The sequence below is a fragment of the Telopea speciosissima genome, chromosome 8, assembly GCF_018873765.1.
Source record: "Telopea speciosissima isolate NSW1024214 ecotype Mountain lineage chromosome 8, Tspe_v1, whole genome shotgun sequence".
NCBI classification, from domain to species: Eukaryota; Viridiplantae; Streptophyta; class Magnoliopsida; order Proteales; family Proteaceae; genus Telopea; species Telopea speciosissima.
Genome location: NC_057923.1, coordinates 12,736,516 through 12,754,380, shown reverse-complemented (window position 1 = coordinate 12,754,380; position 17,865 = coordinate 12,736,516). Strand labels below are relative to the sequence as shown.

The 17,865-nt window shown below is 40.1% G+C and overlaps 1 protein-coding gene across 14 annotated transcripts in view; it reads right to left on the bottom strand.

Annotated features, from left to right (window-relative positions):
• LOC122671765 (protein MICRORCHIDIA 6) overlaps positions 1 to 17,865 on the bottom strand; it is a 77,644-nt gene that overhangs the window by 854 nt on the left and 58,925 nt on the right. For 11 of the 14 annotated variants that reach the window (XR_006334381.1, XR_006334383.1, XR_006334382.1 and 8 more), the window contains one exon: positions 656 to 735. Coding sequence is in view for 5 of the 14 variants with exons in the window: in XM_043869187.1 (XP_043725122.1) it covers positions 656 to 735 (80 nt within the window). In the remaining 9 variants the exon portion in view is untranslated. Of the gene's footprint in view, positions 1 to 655; positions 736 to 17,865 lie in introns of those variants that run through there. The other 3 variants (XR_006334389.1, XR_006334386.1, XR_006334387.1) reach the window with 3 other exon arrangements.

Sequence of the window (17,865 nt, the reverse complement as noted above, 5' to 3'; positions counted from 1 at the left end):
ACAAATAACTAGAATCATCTGTGGCTCCATGTAATGTAAATCCTTGTTTGCAAGTCAGCTGTCAGCTTGCTTTGTCAAAAGAGGGGAGCAATAAGTCTTCTGCTTTATCTGTTCGTTCTATGCAGTACGGATGTGAAGGGACAGGATTTTAATCTAGAGTCAATCCATATCCTGTCCAATTAACACACATGCATTGGCCAACTTCCAATCTGGTTTATCCTATATTCCATATTCAATTGATATTAGGACGATATACGGACTGGGAAATGCCCCAGTTTGGATTGCAGTTCGAACCAATGATTTATGTAATAGGAAGTAACCAATTAGGTTTACAACGAAACCTAAGAAATCAGTTATATCTGATTACTAATCAGAAGGACATGGAGTCCTTGACTGCATATCCAGCAGACATCAGTACCTGGTTAGATGTCCAGATTTTCTTAACAGGATACGGTGATATACACATCCAATCCTAAAACAATTAATTTACTCTACCAAGTAGGTATAGCATTAATAAGCACGGTGTTTAAGTGTATTTCTCAAGCTACTATTAGGATCTCAATTCAGGCAAGGTACCTAAAGTTGTACAACCTATGTGCTGAAGAAAAACTTTTAAGTATCCATTCAAAATCAAGCAGAGGTATTTTGCACTTACTGTGCCCGGAGCTTCTTGTTTTCTTGTATCAGACTAATGGACTCTTGATCTTGCTCCTGATTCTCAATATAATTCTCAGGCTGCCACCAAAAAAAAAAAAAGTCACCAAAAAAAAAAAGAAAAAGATTGCTCTGTTGCAAGTAAAACTACTTCACAAAGAAAGAATGGGTTAAAAATGAGAAATCAACCTCTGCAAGGGTAAACAAAGAAAGAATGAAGCATAAGAAACTCCACATATAATAAAATCAAACTTTTCTAGATATGGCTATCTTGGACAAGTGTACAAGAATACAGATACAGAACTAAAGCATTTTCATAAACACAGCTAGATGGGAGATCGTAAGAAGCAATGGCTATTGCCATTCTAAATAAAGCCCATGGTTGGAAGGTTAAGGGCTCGGAATTAAAGATGTTAACAGGCAAGGACTTGTGGGCTTCACCAATACAAAACTCTGACCCTATCAATCAACCTTCATCCCTAATTGCCAAGCATGCAAGGACTCAAGAATTTCATTTAACTAGCCTGAAGCCTCAGGGTTTCCCGTACCAAACCCAGCATTTAGCTTATGAAGAATTGAACGTCATACCAACCCTAACAAACTGATGCAGTTAAATCACCTAAATAGGCTCATCTTATTGGAAATAAGCTTTGTATGTGTTGGGCCTTTGATCCCATGTGTTTTCATTGTAATGGGCCACTTTAATGGGCCTATATTATGGGTATAAGCTAGTCCTACGGGATTAGTTCAGTTGATGTCTTTATTTCTTTGTTATTTCAATTTCCTGGTCAGTTTATGTTACCTTATTAGTTAAGGATTGGGTTAGTTAGGCTTTTCCTTTTTAGTGTAGGAGTCAATTTTTTAGTCTTCTATATAAGTTTGTAAGGGAGGTAATGTAGTCCTAGATGGAGGATAGATCCACTAGGAGCCAAATATCCAGGACCTGCTGAATGGCTAACTCTATGGGGCAGATTTGATCTAAAGTAGGGAAATTCTAGGGTAATGGTTAGGGAATGGGGTAACTCTTATATGATAATAATAGGCAGGTTTTAAGGAATTTAATAAGCTAGGTTTGGGTAGGGTTAGGTAAGGATTTGAAATTTCAGAATTTTAGGGTTAGGGTTTTGGGTTTTAGAACTTAGGCTAGGGTTTCTAATGAGAGTTAGGGCAAGGGGCTAAGGTTGAGTGCTAGAGGGGCTAGGGGGAAGGTACAGTTGTAATATGATGCAATTCTGATGGCTGAATTGGGCTATACAGAATTTAGGGTTTTTTTTGGGGTTTAACAGAGACAAGGCAAATTAGGGTTTGAGTGGTTGGATGGGGCTCCAACTTAGCTCGAGTGAAGGAGGAGGTGAGAGGGGGCTGAGGTTGAAATTTGGTTGAGATTGGATGGAGGAACACGGGTGGAAAGACTTTAGAACAATTAGGGTTTATGGGGATCAATGGGTTTTTAATGGAGAAGACAATGTGGATCGATTAGGGCAGGTGGGGCTTAGGTTGGAGGATTAAAAAGAAGGAAATACTGAAACAGTAAATAACTTATTGGTTTAAGGAGATCTTCAATGGCAGCACCCTTGAAGACAGCTTTGAAGATGAACCTCCCGATCTACAAGATGCAAGGAGTCACTGGAGATCCACCAGCCCTTCAACCTTGATATGACTCACAAGACAATCTCAGACGAGAGAAACAGCAGCAGCAGTAGCCAACAGCAATACAAACGAAATTTTCAAAGTCTAATTGTAGGGGAGCCTCCCACGTTTCATTTATAAATAATATGGCCTACAGCCCAATCCCATTACAAATCTAAAAGCTCTCCCTCTAAAAATGGTGGAGGGCGGCTAATTAGCTTAAAAAAAACAAATAACATAAAAGAAACTCTAAGGACCAATAGAAATAAAACAATTCTAGCCAATAAGAAAGAGTCACTTAAATTGGACCATTGGTTGGACCAGTTCAATTTAAGAGCTTAAAAAAATAAAACTAAGTATAGAATGAACTAAAGCTAAAATAAACCAAGTATAACTAAACTAAGGGTCCTACTAAAACCCTATGATCAAGGGGGCTTCTTCAGCTCATGGAGGCTTGGATCTGCATCAGGAGGCCAACAATGTACACAATTTTTGATTAATGAAAAGCTTTGTCTATATAGTTCTCTTCCTTGCATGAAGAAATCTCTTGTGTTCGATCAAAGAACCTTGTGTTTGATCAAAGCTGGTTGGTGTTTGATCCTTCCAACCGCCTTGTGAAGCCTGGGTGTTTCTCTCATTGCTATCTTTTCCTCCATTAACAAGTACGTACTGTTCTGAATTTTCTGCAATTCCTAATCTGATCAGGAATTCATATGCAAGTGTTTTTTTTAATGAATTGAGTTAGTAGAATCTAGCCATTAGGTCATCTTCAAATTTTGATCAATTGTTCTTCAACCTGAAGAAAGCTTTCAACAGAATTGGGTCCAGATCAGACCTGCTGATTTTAGTTATACTTTGAATTCTGACCTTTTGAGTACTTAATAGATTTGCTGGTTTTGCTACTCTGATATTGCTGAGATTTTTACTTTATATTCAGGATCGATTAATCTATCTATTACTCTCTTCTGAATTCTGTTTTGAGTGGTGAAATTAATGTTTTACCCCTCTCTCCTAACCCAACTAGGATTGCCTTATATCATTTGATCCAGCCCTTGGATCGATTTCAGAATTTCAGCAATTGATCTATACCTTGTTTACTAAAATCGATTGGAGTTTGGTGATCATCTGACCATCTGTTTTATTTCTATTAATTATTCTCTGAATCTGGATTTTTATTCTCTGAGAAAATGTCCTATTTTGGTACTGTTTTTTTTTCCTGGGTGAATAAAAGATCACTACCAAGACAGAGAGCCCTAGAGTGGAAAAAACAAAGAAAGAAGCAAAATACAAGGGGAAAGAAGAAACAAAGAAAGAAACAAAATTAAAGATACAATATGCCCATTTCTAGGGAAATCTGTGAAACGGAGAGGCACTGCCAAAAATTTGCTTTTAATGTCAAAGGAGATGGAATCCCAAATCTGATTATCCGGAGTTGGAAGTCCATCTTCTAAGGTTGCACTCAAGCCAAATGTGGTGAATTGCGGCAGTGAAAGAGAGTTACCTACTCAGTAACAAACAGAGGAACCTCCAAAAGTCATGTCAACCCAAATCCAAAGGGAGAATGCGCCGACGAACCGGCCAGCATGGAGCGAGAAGCCACATTCAAATCCTCGAGGAAAATGGGCAACTGAAGAACAGATGATCTACATCCTCGAGTACGTTCCAGCAAAGAATACAACGGGGGCACACCGAAATGTGCCTACTAATAAGGAAAGCATGTGTAGGAAGACAACATCGAAGAGCACACCAAAGGGTGAAGCTATGTCGAGGGATGCCGCTTGGGAACCAAACCACCTTGCGCAAGATGACTACTTCACCACTAGTTCTGATAAGATTCCATGCAGACTTCAAACTGAATATGCCTGAAGGGGAGGTGGCACCCCAAAGAATCTTGTCCTCTCTACCTGGAGAAGACCTGGGGATATCGGGAGAGCTGACCAAATGAGATCTAGAGGAGGGGAAAAGGGAAGGGGAGCTCCCAACTAGCACCCTGGATGATGTGAGAGACAGTGGCCAATCTACTAGAACCCGAAATGTAAATAGTTCTGTCACCCACTGTATGGATAAGGATACCTGCAGGGTGCCAGTTATCCAACCAAAGCCTTGTAGAGGCACCATCATCAATCAAGGAAGAAATAGATCCAAGAGCTAAGTGCCTGAGTTTCACAATTTTTCTCCAAACCCAAGAACATCTGAGGGGATAGGGACAGTCCAAATAGAGTCATTTCAGAGATATCTTGTATAAACCCAGCCACCCAGATGCTCTTCTTGTAGGCAATCGTCCATATCAATTTTAGGATGGGTCATTGGTGTCCTTTATATGCCTAAGCCCCAAACCTCCATCAGCTTTATGAAGACAAACCGAGGCCCAGGAGGTAGGTGAAGGTAACTGGAAGATTCTGAACCTTTCCAAATAAATGAACAAATGAGAGCTTCCGACTTTGAGATGACCGACAAGAGGGATACCAAATATACCTAACCCATAGAGATATGTAGACTGAAGTACTGATCTGATCAGCTCTAGGCGTCCAACATAAAAAGGAGCTTGCCCTTCCAAAGGTGAAGTCTTTTGAACATAAGGTCCAACATCAGGGTACAGTGGTGCACAGTCAATCTAGAGGGGATCAGGGAAGGGCCCAGGTATTTGACTGGAAGGGACACGAGAGAAACCGAAAATCTCTAAGAGAGTAGTTTTGAGGTCCTCAAAGATACCGACAAGAAGAGGAGGGATTTTGTGAGGTTGACACAGCCTCGAAATAGTTCAGACAAGATATGGCAGATTGGACAGATAGGGGGTCAGCTTTGAAGAAAAGCATAAGGACATCAGTAAAGGCTAGGTGGGTAAGCTTTAGGGCTTTACATTTGGGGATGGGGTGATGAGCTGCTGGTCAGTGAGAGATTGTATGCTTCTAGATAACACCTTGAGGGCTAAGGTGAAGAGATAAGGGGAAAGGGGACCACCTTGGCAAATGCCAGTAGTGGGAGGGAAATAAAAGGCAGGACTAATATTGACAAGGACAGAAAAGTGAGGAGAAGAAATGCAATGTTAGACCCAGTTTATGAAATTAGGGGGAAAAGTGTCTTGTTTATGACATTAACCATGAAATCCCAATACAAAGGGTCAAAAGCCTCATGAACATCAACCTTCACGAGAGTAGAGGGAGGATGATTTTTTCTTTCAAAACCTCAATCTCGTGGCAAAGGAGAATGTTATAAAAATACATCGATCAGGCCAAAAGCTGATTGGTTATTACTGACTAGGGAATCCACAACTAGCTTAAGGCAATTTGCCAAGATTTTGGCAAGGAACTTGTAGAGAAGGTTGCAAAGGGAGATACGAAGAAAGTCAGGCAAGGAGGAGCCTCCTCTCTTTTGGGGATGAGACAGAGGAAAGTGTGGTCGATGCCATGAATCTGGGAAGGGTTAATGAAGAAGCTTTGGAGAACTTTGATAAGATCCACTCAAGAGTGTTGTGGATCTTCTTGTCAGTGAAAAGATCCACTCAAGAGTGTTGCCAAAATTCTCGCCATCAGACTCTAGAGTGTTGTGGATCTTCTTGTCAGTGAAAATTAGACGGCCTTCATTCCTAGCACAAATATCTCAAACAATATTCTCCTATGTAATGAAATATTTAGAGGATTTGATAGGGAAACCACTCCCTAGCTGCCCTTATGTAGATTGACATCCATAAGGCCTTCGATTCTGTGAGATGGGATTTTATTGAAAAGGTGATGACTAAGATGGGGTTTTCTTTTGTTTTCTTCATTGGATCCACTCTTGCATCTCCTCTCCAAAGTTCTCTGTTCTGGTTAATGGCAGCCCAATTGGTTTCTTCTCTTCGACGGTTTGAATTCGACAAGGAGGTCCTCTTTCTCCTTATATTTTTGCTTTGGCTCTGGAAGTTTTGTCTAGGGATATTCAAAAAATTTGCACAGACCAGCAGCTCATATCTCCTATCCCCAAGTGCAAAGCTCTCAAGCTCTCCCATTTGGCTTTTGCAGATGACCTCGTGATAGTCTCCAAGGCATCCATCAACTCCTTTAAGTCTATTATGCATTGCCTACAACACTTTCAAGAGCTTTCAGGTCGTCAAATCAACCCATCAAAGTCTCTCTTATTCTTAGCAAGGGTTACAGAATAGAAAAAGTCGTTTTAATTGAAAAATCTGGTTTCCAAATCTGCGCACCACTGCACTCCTATACTGGATCTCATTAGAAAAGGCTACAACTCTGAAAAGGCAAGCTTCTTTCTTATGCGGGGCAATTGGTTCTTATCAAATATGTGTTGGAATCCTCTTATATTTACTGGTCTGGCATTTATGGGTTGCCCCAATCCACTATCAAGTCCATGGAGTCCCTCATGGCTTCTTTTCTTTGGAAAGGCACTGACTCCTCAAGGTTCCTTCACCCCATTAGATGGGCCTCGATTTGCCTTCCAAAGAAGGAAGGAGGTTTGGGTATAAGGAGAATCAAAGAAGTGAACTCAGTAGGTATCATTAAATTGATCTGGAAGATTGTCTCTAAAAAGAGGAAGCATCTGAGTTGATTGGATCTACTCAGGACTCCTTCGTCATGATTCTTTATGGGCTGTTATGCCACCTCTGATACTTCTTGGGTCTGGCGTAAGAATTTAGAAACTCTACTTCCCTCTGGCTAGATCACTGGCACTCTTTGGGCATTCTTCTCCACTAGGTCAGCCGCAGAACCATTTATAGCTCAAGGTTTCCTAAAGCATGGTATGGTGGTTGATATCTTAGATCCTATTGGCTGGGCTCCTCCGCTCCCATAAATAAATAAATATATTGAACTTTAGTCCATTAATTTAGTTTGGGTCAGTTAAGGTTTATTCAGTCGGGTCCCCTTAGTCTAGCTGACCAAATATTTTTTATTTTTGCAAATACAAATCCAAAACCAAAACAATACCAATTAATGGCTGGTTAGAGTTTCGGCATTAACCAGTCAGTTTTTATTAGGTTTTGACAGCCCCAACTCCCACCATCTCACGTTCACAACTTCGCATGCAGCAAGTAACTTCGAAAATTAACAGAGAACATGAGATTGGGTGTTTTGGGGTTTAGGAGAAGAAATTGTACCCCTATCCTACATTACGAATTTTTCTTTTTCTATTCTTTTTTTTTTTTTGTGGGGGGTGGGGGAGGAGGGGAGAGAGGATAAATAGCAGATCTCCTAACTCAAGAACTGTAATTCTCTCTATCCTCTCTCAAATCTCATGTAATCCCAAGTTCCATAATTAAGATAGAACACTTTTTTCCCACATCCAAATTCTAAACCTCCTATTCAAATTTTCGAAAGGAAAAAACTGATCAATTTCCATACCTTAACCAGAAGCGTAGTTAGACAATAAGCGAAAGTATACAAAGTAAAGGGGGAACAAAATGTCCCTTCAAAACCAAGGGGGGAGAGACAGGTTGTTTGCAATCCTATGATCTTGAGAGATGAACCCAGGCATTGAAGACTTACAAGGAAAACTTAAAACTAGGACTTTCTCAATCAGTCTCTCAATATTATGCTACATAGTCTTTTACTGACCATATGACTTTCTGATTGAAAGTCAGACAAAATCTTGTGAACTAAAGCAACTTCTTTATTTATTTATTTATTTTTATCTCAAACACATCTACACCCCCACCAAGTTTTCCATACAATGCAACCAAAAAATGCTGAGCAAAGCCAATTCAGCTCTGTGGATTGCTATCCTATCATGCTCATCAGTTACTTAAGCCAGCTAATAAGTAGTTTGCCATTGTTCATGATTCTATTAGGTTTTAGAGTAGATGGAGAAGAAAGGAAAAAGCTCCAAGAGAGCCAAGAGTTCAAACACGATTCTTGGGGTAAATCTGTTATGTCTCAAAACTAGAGACTAACAAGCTTATATTGAAAAGAATGTATAATTACACTGAGGTCCTTGGCCTAATACAAATGAAACATAGAGTACATAAGTAGGGGTTATGTACATATATACCCCTGATACAACTATTCTTAACACTCCCCCTCAAGCTGGGTGGTATATGTCATACATACCCAGCTTGTCTAACATAAAACTGAAGTGATGAGAACTAAGTCCTTTGGTGAAGATGTCTGCCACTTGTTCATTTGTCTTCACAAAAGGAGTACAAATAGTCTTATATTCTATCTTCTCCTTGATAAAGTGTCTGTCAACCTCAACATGCTTTGTCCGGTCATGTTGAACCGGATTGTGAGCAATACTGATGGCAGCCTTGTTATCGCATTATAGACTCATAGGCTCACTTGTCTCAAACCCCAATTCTTGAATAAGTTTCTTCAACCACAAGATTTCACACACACCATGAGCCATGGTTCTAAACTCTGCTTCAGCACTTGACCTTGCTACCACAGGTTGCTTCTTACTTCTCCAGGTGACTAAGTTTCCCCCAACAAAAGTACAATATCCAGAAGTGGACCTTCTATCCGAAATAGACCCGGCCCAATCAGCATTTGTATAAACTTTGATTCTTAAGTGATCATTCCTAGAGAAGAGAAGACCCTTTCCAGGACATGACTTCAAATACCTGAGGATCCAATAAACTGCATCAAGATGTCTCATCTTGGGTGCATGCATAAACTGACTCACCACTCCAACAGCATAGGTTATGTCAGGTCTGGTGAGGGAGAGGTAGATTAGCTTGCCTACTAATCTCTGATATTTTTCAACATCCACAAGAGGTTCACCACAATCTTCCCCTAGTTTGTGGTTCTGCTCAATAGTGGAGGAGATTGGTTTGCATCCTAAGTAGCCTGTCTCTGTAAGTAGATCAGAACAAACTTCCTTTGGCAAACATTGATCCCTTGCTTGGATCTTGAGACTTCAATCCCCAAAAAATACTTCAATGGACCGAGATCTTTGATCTCTAACTGCCGAGCCAAATAAAGCTTAAGTTTTGAGATTTCAGCTTCACTGTTTCCCGTGACCACAATGTCATCAACATAAATAATGAGAGCTATAGTGGTGCTGCCCTTCCTTTGTATAAACAATGTGTGATCAGCTTGACTTTGAGTATACCCATTTTGTAGGAGGGCTTGTCTAAACCTCTCAAACCAAGCCTTAGGAGACTGTTTGAGTCCATAGAGAGCCTTCCTAAGATGACAAACTTTCCCATTGTCATCAGTATGCTTGAACCCAGGAGGATGATGCATATATACCTCTTCTTCTAGGTCACCATGTAAGAATGCATTCTTCACATCAAGCTGGTACAATGGCCAATCAAGATTTGAAGCCACTGAGAGAAGTACACGGATGGAGTTGTGCTTGGCCACTGGAGCAAAGGTCTCCTGCTAGTCAATGCCATACACCTATGTATAACCCTTGGCGACAAGTCTTGCCTTATACCTCTCCACAATACCATCAGACTTGAACTTGACTGTGAAAACCCATCTGCATCCAACAGGGATTCTCCCTTTAGGGAGCTCAACAAGGTCCCAAGTGTGATTCTTCTCAAGAGCCAACATCTCTGTGTTCATTGCTTCTCTCCATTTTGAGTCTGCCATAGCCTCTACTACATTCTTGGGATTAGATATGGAAGAGATAGCCACAGAAAAGGCTATACCTGTAAGGGAGATAGAATCATAGGAAACAAACTTTGCAATGGGATTAGTACATGCCCGAGTTCCCTTGCGGTGGGCAATAGGAAGATCTAAGTTTGAGGATAGAGCAGTAGAAGAAGGTATACCTGTCTCGATGGATGGAGGTTCAAGATGAGGAGACGAAGAAGGGTTTTGGCCAGTCTTCTTTATAGGAAGCCATGTAGCCGGAGTTCTCCTGTCCTTTGTATACACTAGTAGCTCCCCATGTCCTCTGTTCACCTGTGCACTAGGAGGCTCCCCCTCAACCACATTATCCACAGAACTTTTCTTTCCCTTGTCAATCTGAAAAGGAGAAATAGGAACAGGGAAGGAGAGGGGAACAGAAACAAACCCTGGAACCTCTTCACCCTCAACACCACCAAGAGATGAACACTCCCCTTGAAGAGGTGACTGAAAATATGGGATGGTTTCAAAGAACTGGACATCTTCAAAGAGAAGCCACCGACGAGTAGAGGGATGATAGCACTTATAGCCTTTGGAGGTGGAGGAATACCCCAGAAAGATACATTTGAGAGCCTTAGGATCCAATTTAGTGCGGGTAGATTAGCTAATATGGACATAGCAAATACACCTAAACACCCTTGGTGGAAGGGAGAAAGAAGAAGAACAGGGAGGTAAGACATCAAGGGGAACTTTGAAGTTTAAGACACTGGCCGACATATGGTTAATAAGAAAGACAGCAGTTAATATGGCATCTGACCAAAAAGTTTTGGGAACATGCATAGTAAACCAAAGAGATCTAGCCACTTCAAGAAGATGGCGTTTTTTGCGTTCAGCGACCCCATTTTGTTGTGGGGTATCGACACAGGCCATCTGATGAATAACGCCATGGTCAGAAAAGAAGGTTTCCAAACCACTATACATAAACTCCCCACCTTTGTCAGAACGGACAACTTGGATCCGAGTTTGAAATTGGGTATACACTAACTCATAAAAAATTTTAAATGCAACATAGACATCACTCGTGTTTCAACAAGTAAACCCAAGTAACCCGAGAATAGTCATCAATAAAAGAAACAAAGTAGCGGAAGCCACGCAAAGAAGTAACAGGGGAAGGTCCCCAAACATCAGTATGGATAAGATGAAAAGGTGAAGTAGATCTATTACCATTAGATGCATAAACTGTTTTATACCTTTTGGCAAATAGACAAGGTTCACAATGAAAAACATGAGTGATAAGAAAAGAAGAAAATAAGTGAGGCAACAGTTTCCTCATAACAGAAAAGAAGGGCGGCCCAAACGACGATGCCACAGCAAAATATCCTCCTGAGTACATCCACCTCCTTGCCCACAAACATAGGATTGAGCTTGCACAACAGGGGAAGCACCAGTCTCCAAAACATATAAGCCATTAGTTTCACGACCACTGCCAATCACCCTCCTCGTCACCAAATCTTGAAAGATACAATGAGTAGGGAAGAAGGTGACAAAGCAGTTCAAGGATTTAGTCAATTGGCTAACTGAAAGAAGGTTAGTAGCAAAGTTGGGAACATGAAAGACTGACTTCAAGGGTAAACAAGGTGTAACCCGGATATCTCCCTTACCAGAGATAGAGGAGAAGGAACCATCAATAATTTTTACCTTATCTTTTCCGGAACAGACAGAATAGGAATTATACAGCTGAGACCTACCAGTCATATGATCCGTGGCACCCGAGTCAATGACCCAAGGTATGGTGCCGGAGGAGGAAGAGGCCTGCAGTGCCGTGGAAGTAGGAGTAGCAGAGGACCCATCCAGGTGAGCTACAATTCGACGAAAGGCAGCAATGTCTTCTTTGGATAGGGATGATGAATCAGCTTCAGTGACCCCAACATAAGCCTTAGGCCCCTTCTTCCGCTGTCCCTTCAGTCCCCCTAAGGAACCAGGAGAAGGCCTCCCATGAAGATCCCAACAAAAATCCTTTGTATGCCCAGATTTGCCACAATGGTCACAGAGGAATCGGCCCTTCGTAAAGCCCTTAGCAGCCCCCTTATCAACTCCCTTAATGGAGTCCTGAGGGGTGGAAGAAATAAGAGCAGAACGCTCAACAGTGGAGTTAGGAGTAGTCCCCATGGTACCCCTACGGGTCTCCTCACTCTGTAGATAGCCACAAACCTCCTCCAGTGAGGGAAGACTTGGTCGGCCAAGGATTTGTACCCTAAAAGGTTCAAATTCAGCGTTAAGGCCGCCAAGAAGAAATAGGACCCTCTCTTTCTCAAACAACCGGTGCACCTTGACCTCATTCTCAGGACACAACTGAAGATCTCTATAATGATCATACTCCTCCCACAGGCCCACGACAAGACTATAGTAATCAGAAATGCTTCTATCACCCTGACGCAGGCTGACAATCTGTTGGAGAAGTTGGTACACCTTTGTAGAGTCCCCAACTCTATCAAAGATACGAGCCATACTATCCCAAATGGCCTTGGCAGTCTCTTTGCCCATAAACCTCCAGGCAATCTCAGGCTTCATGGAGAAAAGAAGCCAAGCCATCACAAGAGAATTCTCAGTGTCCCATTTGGGATACCCTTACTCGGTAGGAAGGGGAACTTTGATGCTGCCATTTATGTACCCCATCTTCCCCCTACAACGAAGAATCAATTTCATGGATCGGGACCAACCAAGGTAATTGGAATTGTCCAACTTGACAATGGGAAGCTGCACATTGGGGTTCTCATATGAAAGGACTGGGGAGGATGCAGCCGTAGGGTCTGCAGATAAAGGTAGGTCTGTTTCAACATTTTTGTCACCCATATTGACCCCAAATCAAACACTTGAAGGGTCCAAACAACAGTACTTCAAGCACAACAGCTTCTCCTCAAACACAACAGTCAAAAAACAGAGGAAAAACAAAGGCAAGAACTGAAAAAGGCCTGTAAAACTTCAAACAATCATCAAACTGCAGCGGAATGACAAAGACAAACCTTCTTCAAGAAAAAACGATGCCAAGTAGCCCAGAAAAAACAACCAACAAAGCTCTCATCGATGAGCTTTGTCACTCAAGAACCCCACCAGGCGGAAAAATTGCGAACAGTCTGGCCGAACTTCAGCTTCAACCCTTTGATGCTTCAAATAGGCTTGAGATGATCCAAAGAGAAGAAAAGGGACTTCCAAACGAAGCTACAGCCACTGGTTGCTCTCCATTTGGATGTCAAACAAACAAGAAACAGCCTTGTGAAGATACCATTAGGTTACCTTCGAGTACCAGCAGAAACCAGGAGATGAAGGCTAGCCCGGGCTAGCCTTCCAAGCAACCTTCAAACACCTTCAAACTCCAGGAACAAACTGCTATGATACCATGTTAGGTTTTAGAGTAGATGGAGAAGAAAGGAAAAAGCTCCGAGAGAGCCAAAAGTTCAAACACGATTCTTGGGGTAAATCTGTTATGTCTCAAAACTAGAGACTAACAAGCTTATATTGAAAAGAATGTATAATTACACTGAGGTCCTTGGCCTAATACAAATGAAACATAGAGTACATAAGTAGGGGTTATGTACATATATACCCCTGATACAACTATTCTTAACAGATTCACCTAAGCTTTCAGGCTGCTTTCTCATTCCCATTAGAAGGAAAGTTAAGTTAAAATGGATGAAAATATAGTTGCAAAATTCCAACGGACCCCATATGTAAGGCTACGAGAATAATTGAAGATCAGTCTGTGTTTCTTCCAGACAAATTGACCAGGGTAAGAGAGAAGATATGAAACTGTGGGGAATTGCTCTGCTTGCCCTACTAATGTCGATACATGATACAAGCTCCATCACAATAGGAACAGACAACAGATTGTATAGAAAAAGTATAACAAAAATGTGTTTTATACCCAAATGGAGGGGGGTCACAACAAGGTGTCTTTATTGTTGCGGCATAAAAAGAGAAAAATGAATTGTCATAATAGACATTATAATTCCACACTGTTCACAGAGGTGCAATTAGCAGTCTCTGGCCGAATGGTAAGGCTTTGACAAAGGGAAGGAATAGATTACGGGAAAATTTCACGTACCTCCCCTGAGGTATGACTTATGTACACTTTCACCCGTGAGGTTTGGAAAATTTAATGTACCTCCCCTGCTTTCCAAACTAAGTAACAAAAACACCCAGTCCGTTAACTGTAGACGTTAAACGTTAAAATTGTGTTTTAATTGACCAAAATGCCCTCATCTTCCCCAAAACCTGCAACTCAAAATTTTCCATTTTTGGGTTTAAATCGTTTAGGGTTTGCTCCCTCTCTCTCTCTCTCTCTCTCTCTCTACCACTCACTCCTCTCTCTCTCCCTACTGAGGAATGTGTCTTCCCTGTCTCTGCTTTTCAGTTTCAATCGTTCAGGGTTTGCAGATACTGATTTCGTGTTTCCTCAGTAAATCTGAGTTGGTCATTCCCTTTTTTCATCCATAGTTTATGTTTTGCGTGAGCCTCAAGTCAGGTAAAACACTAACGATACATCCTACCTTTTTGTTTCTTGAAATCTCTCCATCCAGCCAACGTTATTTCCTTTAAGCAATCAATATCATCTCACGTTATCTTCCTAGCCTATTATCATCAACCAATCATTATAGTGTCTCTTTCTAACCTTTTACTCATTCTGCCTTCATTGATCCTCTATTTAGATGGCACACACATGGTCAATCCTTATTTGATTCTCCATTCTCTATAAATCCATGGAACTAAAACTCGCAAGATCTCGACAAATATCTCGCTATTTTGAGAGCTCGAGACAAGATCTCAGGCGATACCCAATATTACCACATCTCGGCGAGATCACGGGTCGAGAACTCGACCCAACCTAGATCTTAACCCTAAATGGAGCATATTTGTTCCAGAATTTGGCGAGACCTCGTGGTTTTGGTCATCTCGATGGGAAATTTTGGTATACAAACACCTATTTATGCAAATCTTGGTATACAGACACTTATTTATGCCAGAAACTAGGACAGATACTTATTTAAGCCTAATATCATTTAAGTAAATGTTTTTCCTTTACTTAAGATATTATTCATAATTAAGCAAATACCCCCTATTGAATCCAATAAAAATAGTTAAAAATCAAATTCCAAAAGGATAAAATGTCAACACCCCAGTTCAAGAACAAAAACTAGATATTCGACGATAGAAGCAATTTTCAACTTTTTAATGCTGGGGTTTTTCTCAAATCTAAAAATTCCATAAATCTTAATTTGGTAAAGCATTGCTAAAAACCAAAAGTGCGGTAAAATATTCATTAGTTTTGATGTCCAAAAAAATATTTTCATTTAAAACAATTTTGACAGCATTCGCGCATACCAAATTAAGTTTGACCGGTACATAACGCCTTCAATATAAATCAAATTTAAGAAATCTTGGACTTGTTGGAAAAAGAAAAAAAAACAAAGCTTTCCAACAAATCCAAGATTTCTTAAATCTGATTTATATTGAAAAACTTATGTACCGGTCAAACTTAATTTAGTGTGCGTGAATGTTGTCAAAATCGCTCTGAATGAAAATATTTTCTTGGGCATCAAAACAAATGAATATTTTACCGCACTTTTGGCTTTTAGCAATGCTTTAACATATTAGGATTTATGGAATTTTTAGATTTGAGAAAAACCCTATCATTAGAAAGTTGAAAATTGCACCTACCGCCGAAAATCCAATTTTTGTGCTTGAACTGGGGGGTTGACATTTTATCCTTTTGGTATTTGACTTTTTAACAATTTTTTTGGATTCAAATAGGGGGTTATTTGCTTATTTATGAATAATATCTTAAATAAAGTAATTACTTAAATGATATTATGCATAAATAAGTATATGTCCTGGTTTCTGGCATAAGTGTCTGTTCTGATTTCCACTAACTGAAACTCCTATTTGGACTTTGATTTTTCAAAATCTGATAGTATCATTGTGTTTAAATAACCCAAAATAGGTTGCATACCAACGTTCATGACCAAACTAGGTCTAAAACCCACCAAAACCTGCCATCGAGTTGAAAAGGAAAAAAAAAGTACCCCAACTTGCTGTTTGGCCAGGTCGAAACCTGTACTCAAGATGAGTTTTAGTTCCTTGTATAAATCTGGGTTTTAATTTTATCTATCTTGTGTAAGCTTTGACCAAGTAAAACCCTAAGTGACCTTCTTTCCTCTTTGTATGCTCTGCATTTTCTCCTCCATCCAGCATAATAATCTTTCATAAATCATTTTCACCACTAAGTCATCTTTGTAGCATCTTATTTTTCTAATCCATCAACATCGTTCTCTTTTCTCTAGCTTTTTCGCTCTTTCTTCCTTTACACTTCACTGTTTGTTTCTCATTTAGCTCTTCTTTGTCTTGCTGCCATCATACACCAACCTTTCTCACCCGAAGGTACAAATCCATGAGATTTTTGTTTGTAGGAGTTGATGAGACAGGGAAGACACATTCCTCAGTAGTAGCTTCTGGTCTCGGATTGGAACTGAAAGCAGAGTAGATTTTTGTTTGTTGCCAATGCTGTAAATCAGAATATCCCAGAGGAGTTGCAATGTATTGAATATTAACAGCTTGGAATTCAGGGAGGTTCTCGACATATTATGGACGCACACAGAGAGATAGAGTGTGTGTACCCCTATGATCCATTGTTGCAGCCACTTCGTCCATTGCTTTGACAAAACTCGTTGCAGAACACTTCAACCTAATTGGAAGATCACTGTCCTACTCAAATCCATGATCAAAATGGGTGCCAAAGGTATCCAAACCTCAAATCTACCGCCAACAGCTTGATCTTTTGCAAATAGCAAGTGGAAGAGACAGAGAGAGAGATAGTATGGAGCAAGTGGTACAAAGAGAGAGAGAGAGAGAGAGAGAGAGGGAGCAAACCCTAAACGATTTAAACCCAAATAAGGGAAAATTTTGAGTTGCAGATTTTGAGAAAACGATTTGGGGAAGATGAGGGCACTTTGGTCAATTAAAACACAATTTTAACATTTAATGTTCACAGTTAACGGACTGGGTGTTTTTGTTACTTAGTTTGGAAAGCAGGGGAGGTACGCGAAATTTTCCCATAGATTAATCATGGAATTCGAAAGTCCTTTGTTCGTGCCCTCTTCTCTTGGGCCTCTAATTCTGTTAATCAAATAAAGTACCATTTCAAAAACAATAAGGGGTTTTCTAAGCAGCTTGGAAGTGGCCCAAATTAAGTGAACATGTAGACCCAAGGTCCCTCGCTGATATGTCAAGTTTCAGCCAGGACAGTTTTTCAAGTGGCAAAGGCATCAAAAAAATTCATGACGATAAAACGAGTATGTGGACTACAAGAGGTTGCACAGACATACATGGGAGACTATGCCAATACATGGGAGGGTATATAATCAATCCAGATCATTCCTCAGATATCTAACAGTCAGAATTGCCATATCACCCATCCATGTGCCACAAATGTGTGGCCCCTCAAAATATACCTTTGCAAGCCTATCTAGAAAAAAATCTCAATATATAAAATTTACAAATTTCAATTCTGATGTTTTATACCATAGTTCAGACTTCCGAACGATTACAGAGAACAAGATAGCTTATACATATAATATCTAGGTATTTATTTTTTTCACATTTAAAAAAAAAAAATCAAAAAGCTATTTACGAGTAAAATAAGAATTATTAACTTCAGTATAAAAGAATGATGCAGAGTTATATTTTTCTATTTAGAGTAAACAAAACAAAATAATAAATGGTGAAAGTTTAAGCACTGTTCATAATCTGGCAAGTACTAGAGAAGAGAAGTGTTTCACGTAAATACATGGACAAAATTAAGATATGTATGATGGTGTGGTGACTACTGACTAGTGTAAGAACTATTGGGGGTCGAGGTAGTGAATTTCTAATTACAACTGGAATACATCAAGGATCAGCTTTAAACCCTTATTTGTTTGCGCTTATCATGGATGATTTAACCACATTCAAGATGAGACTTGTTGGTGTACGTCTTTTGCTGATGATATTGTTTTGATGGATGAGACAAAACCAAGGATTAACG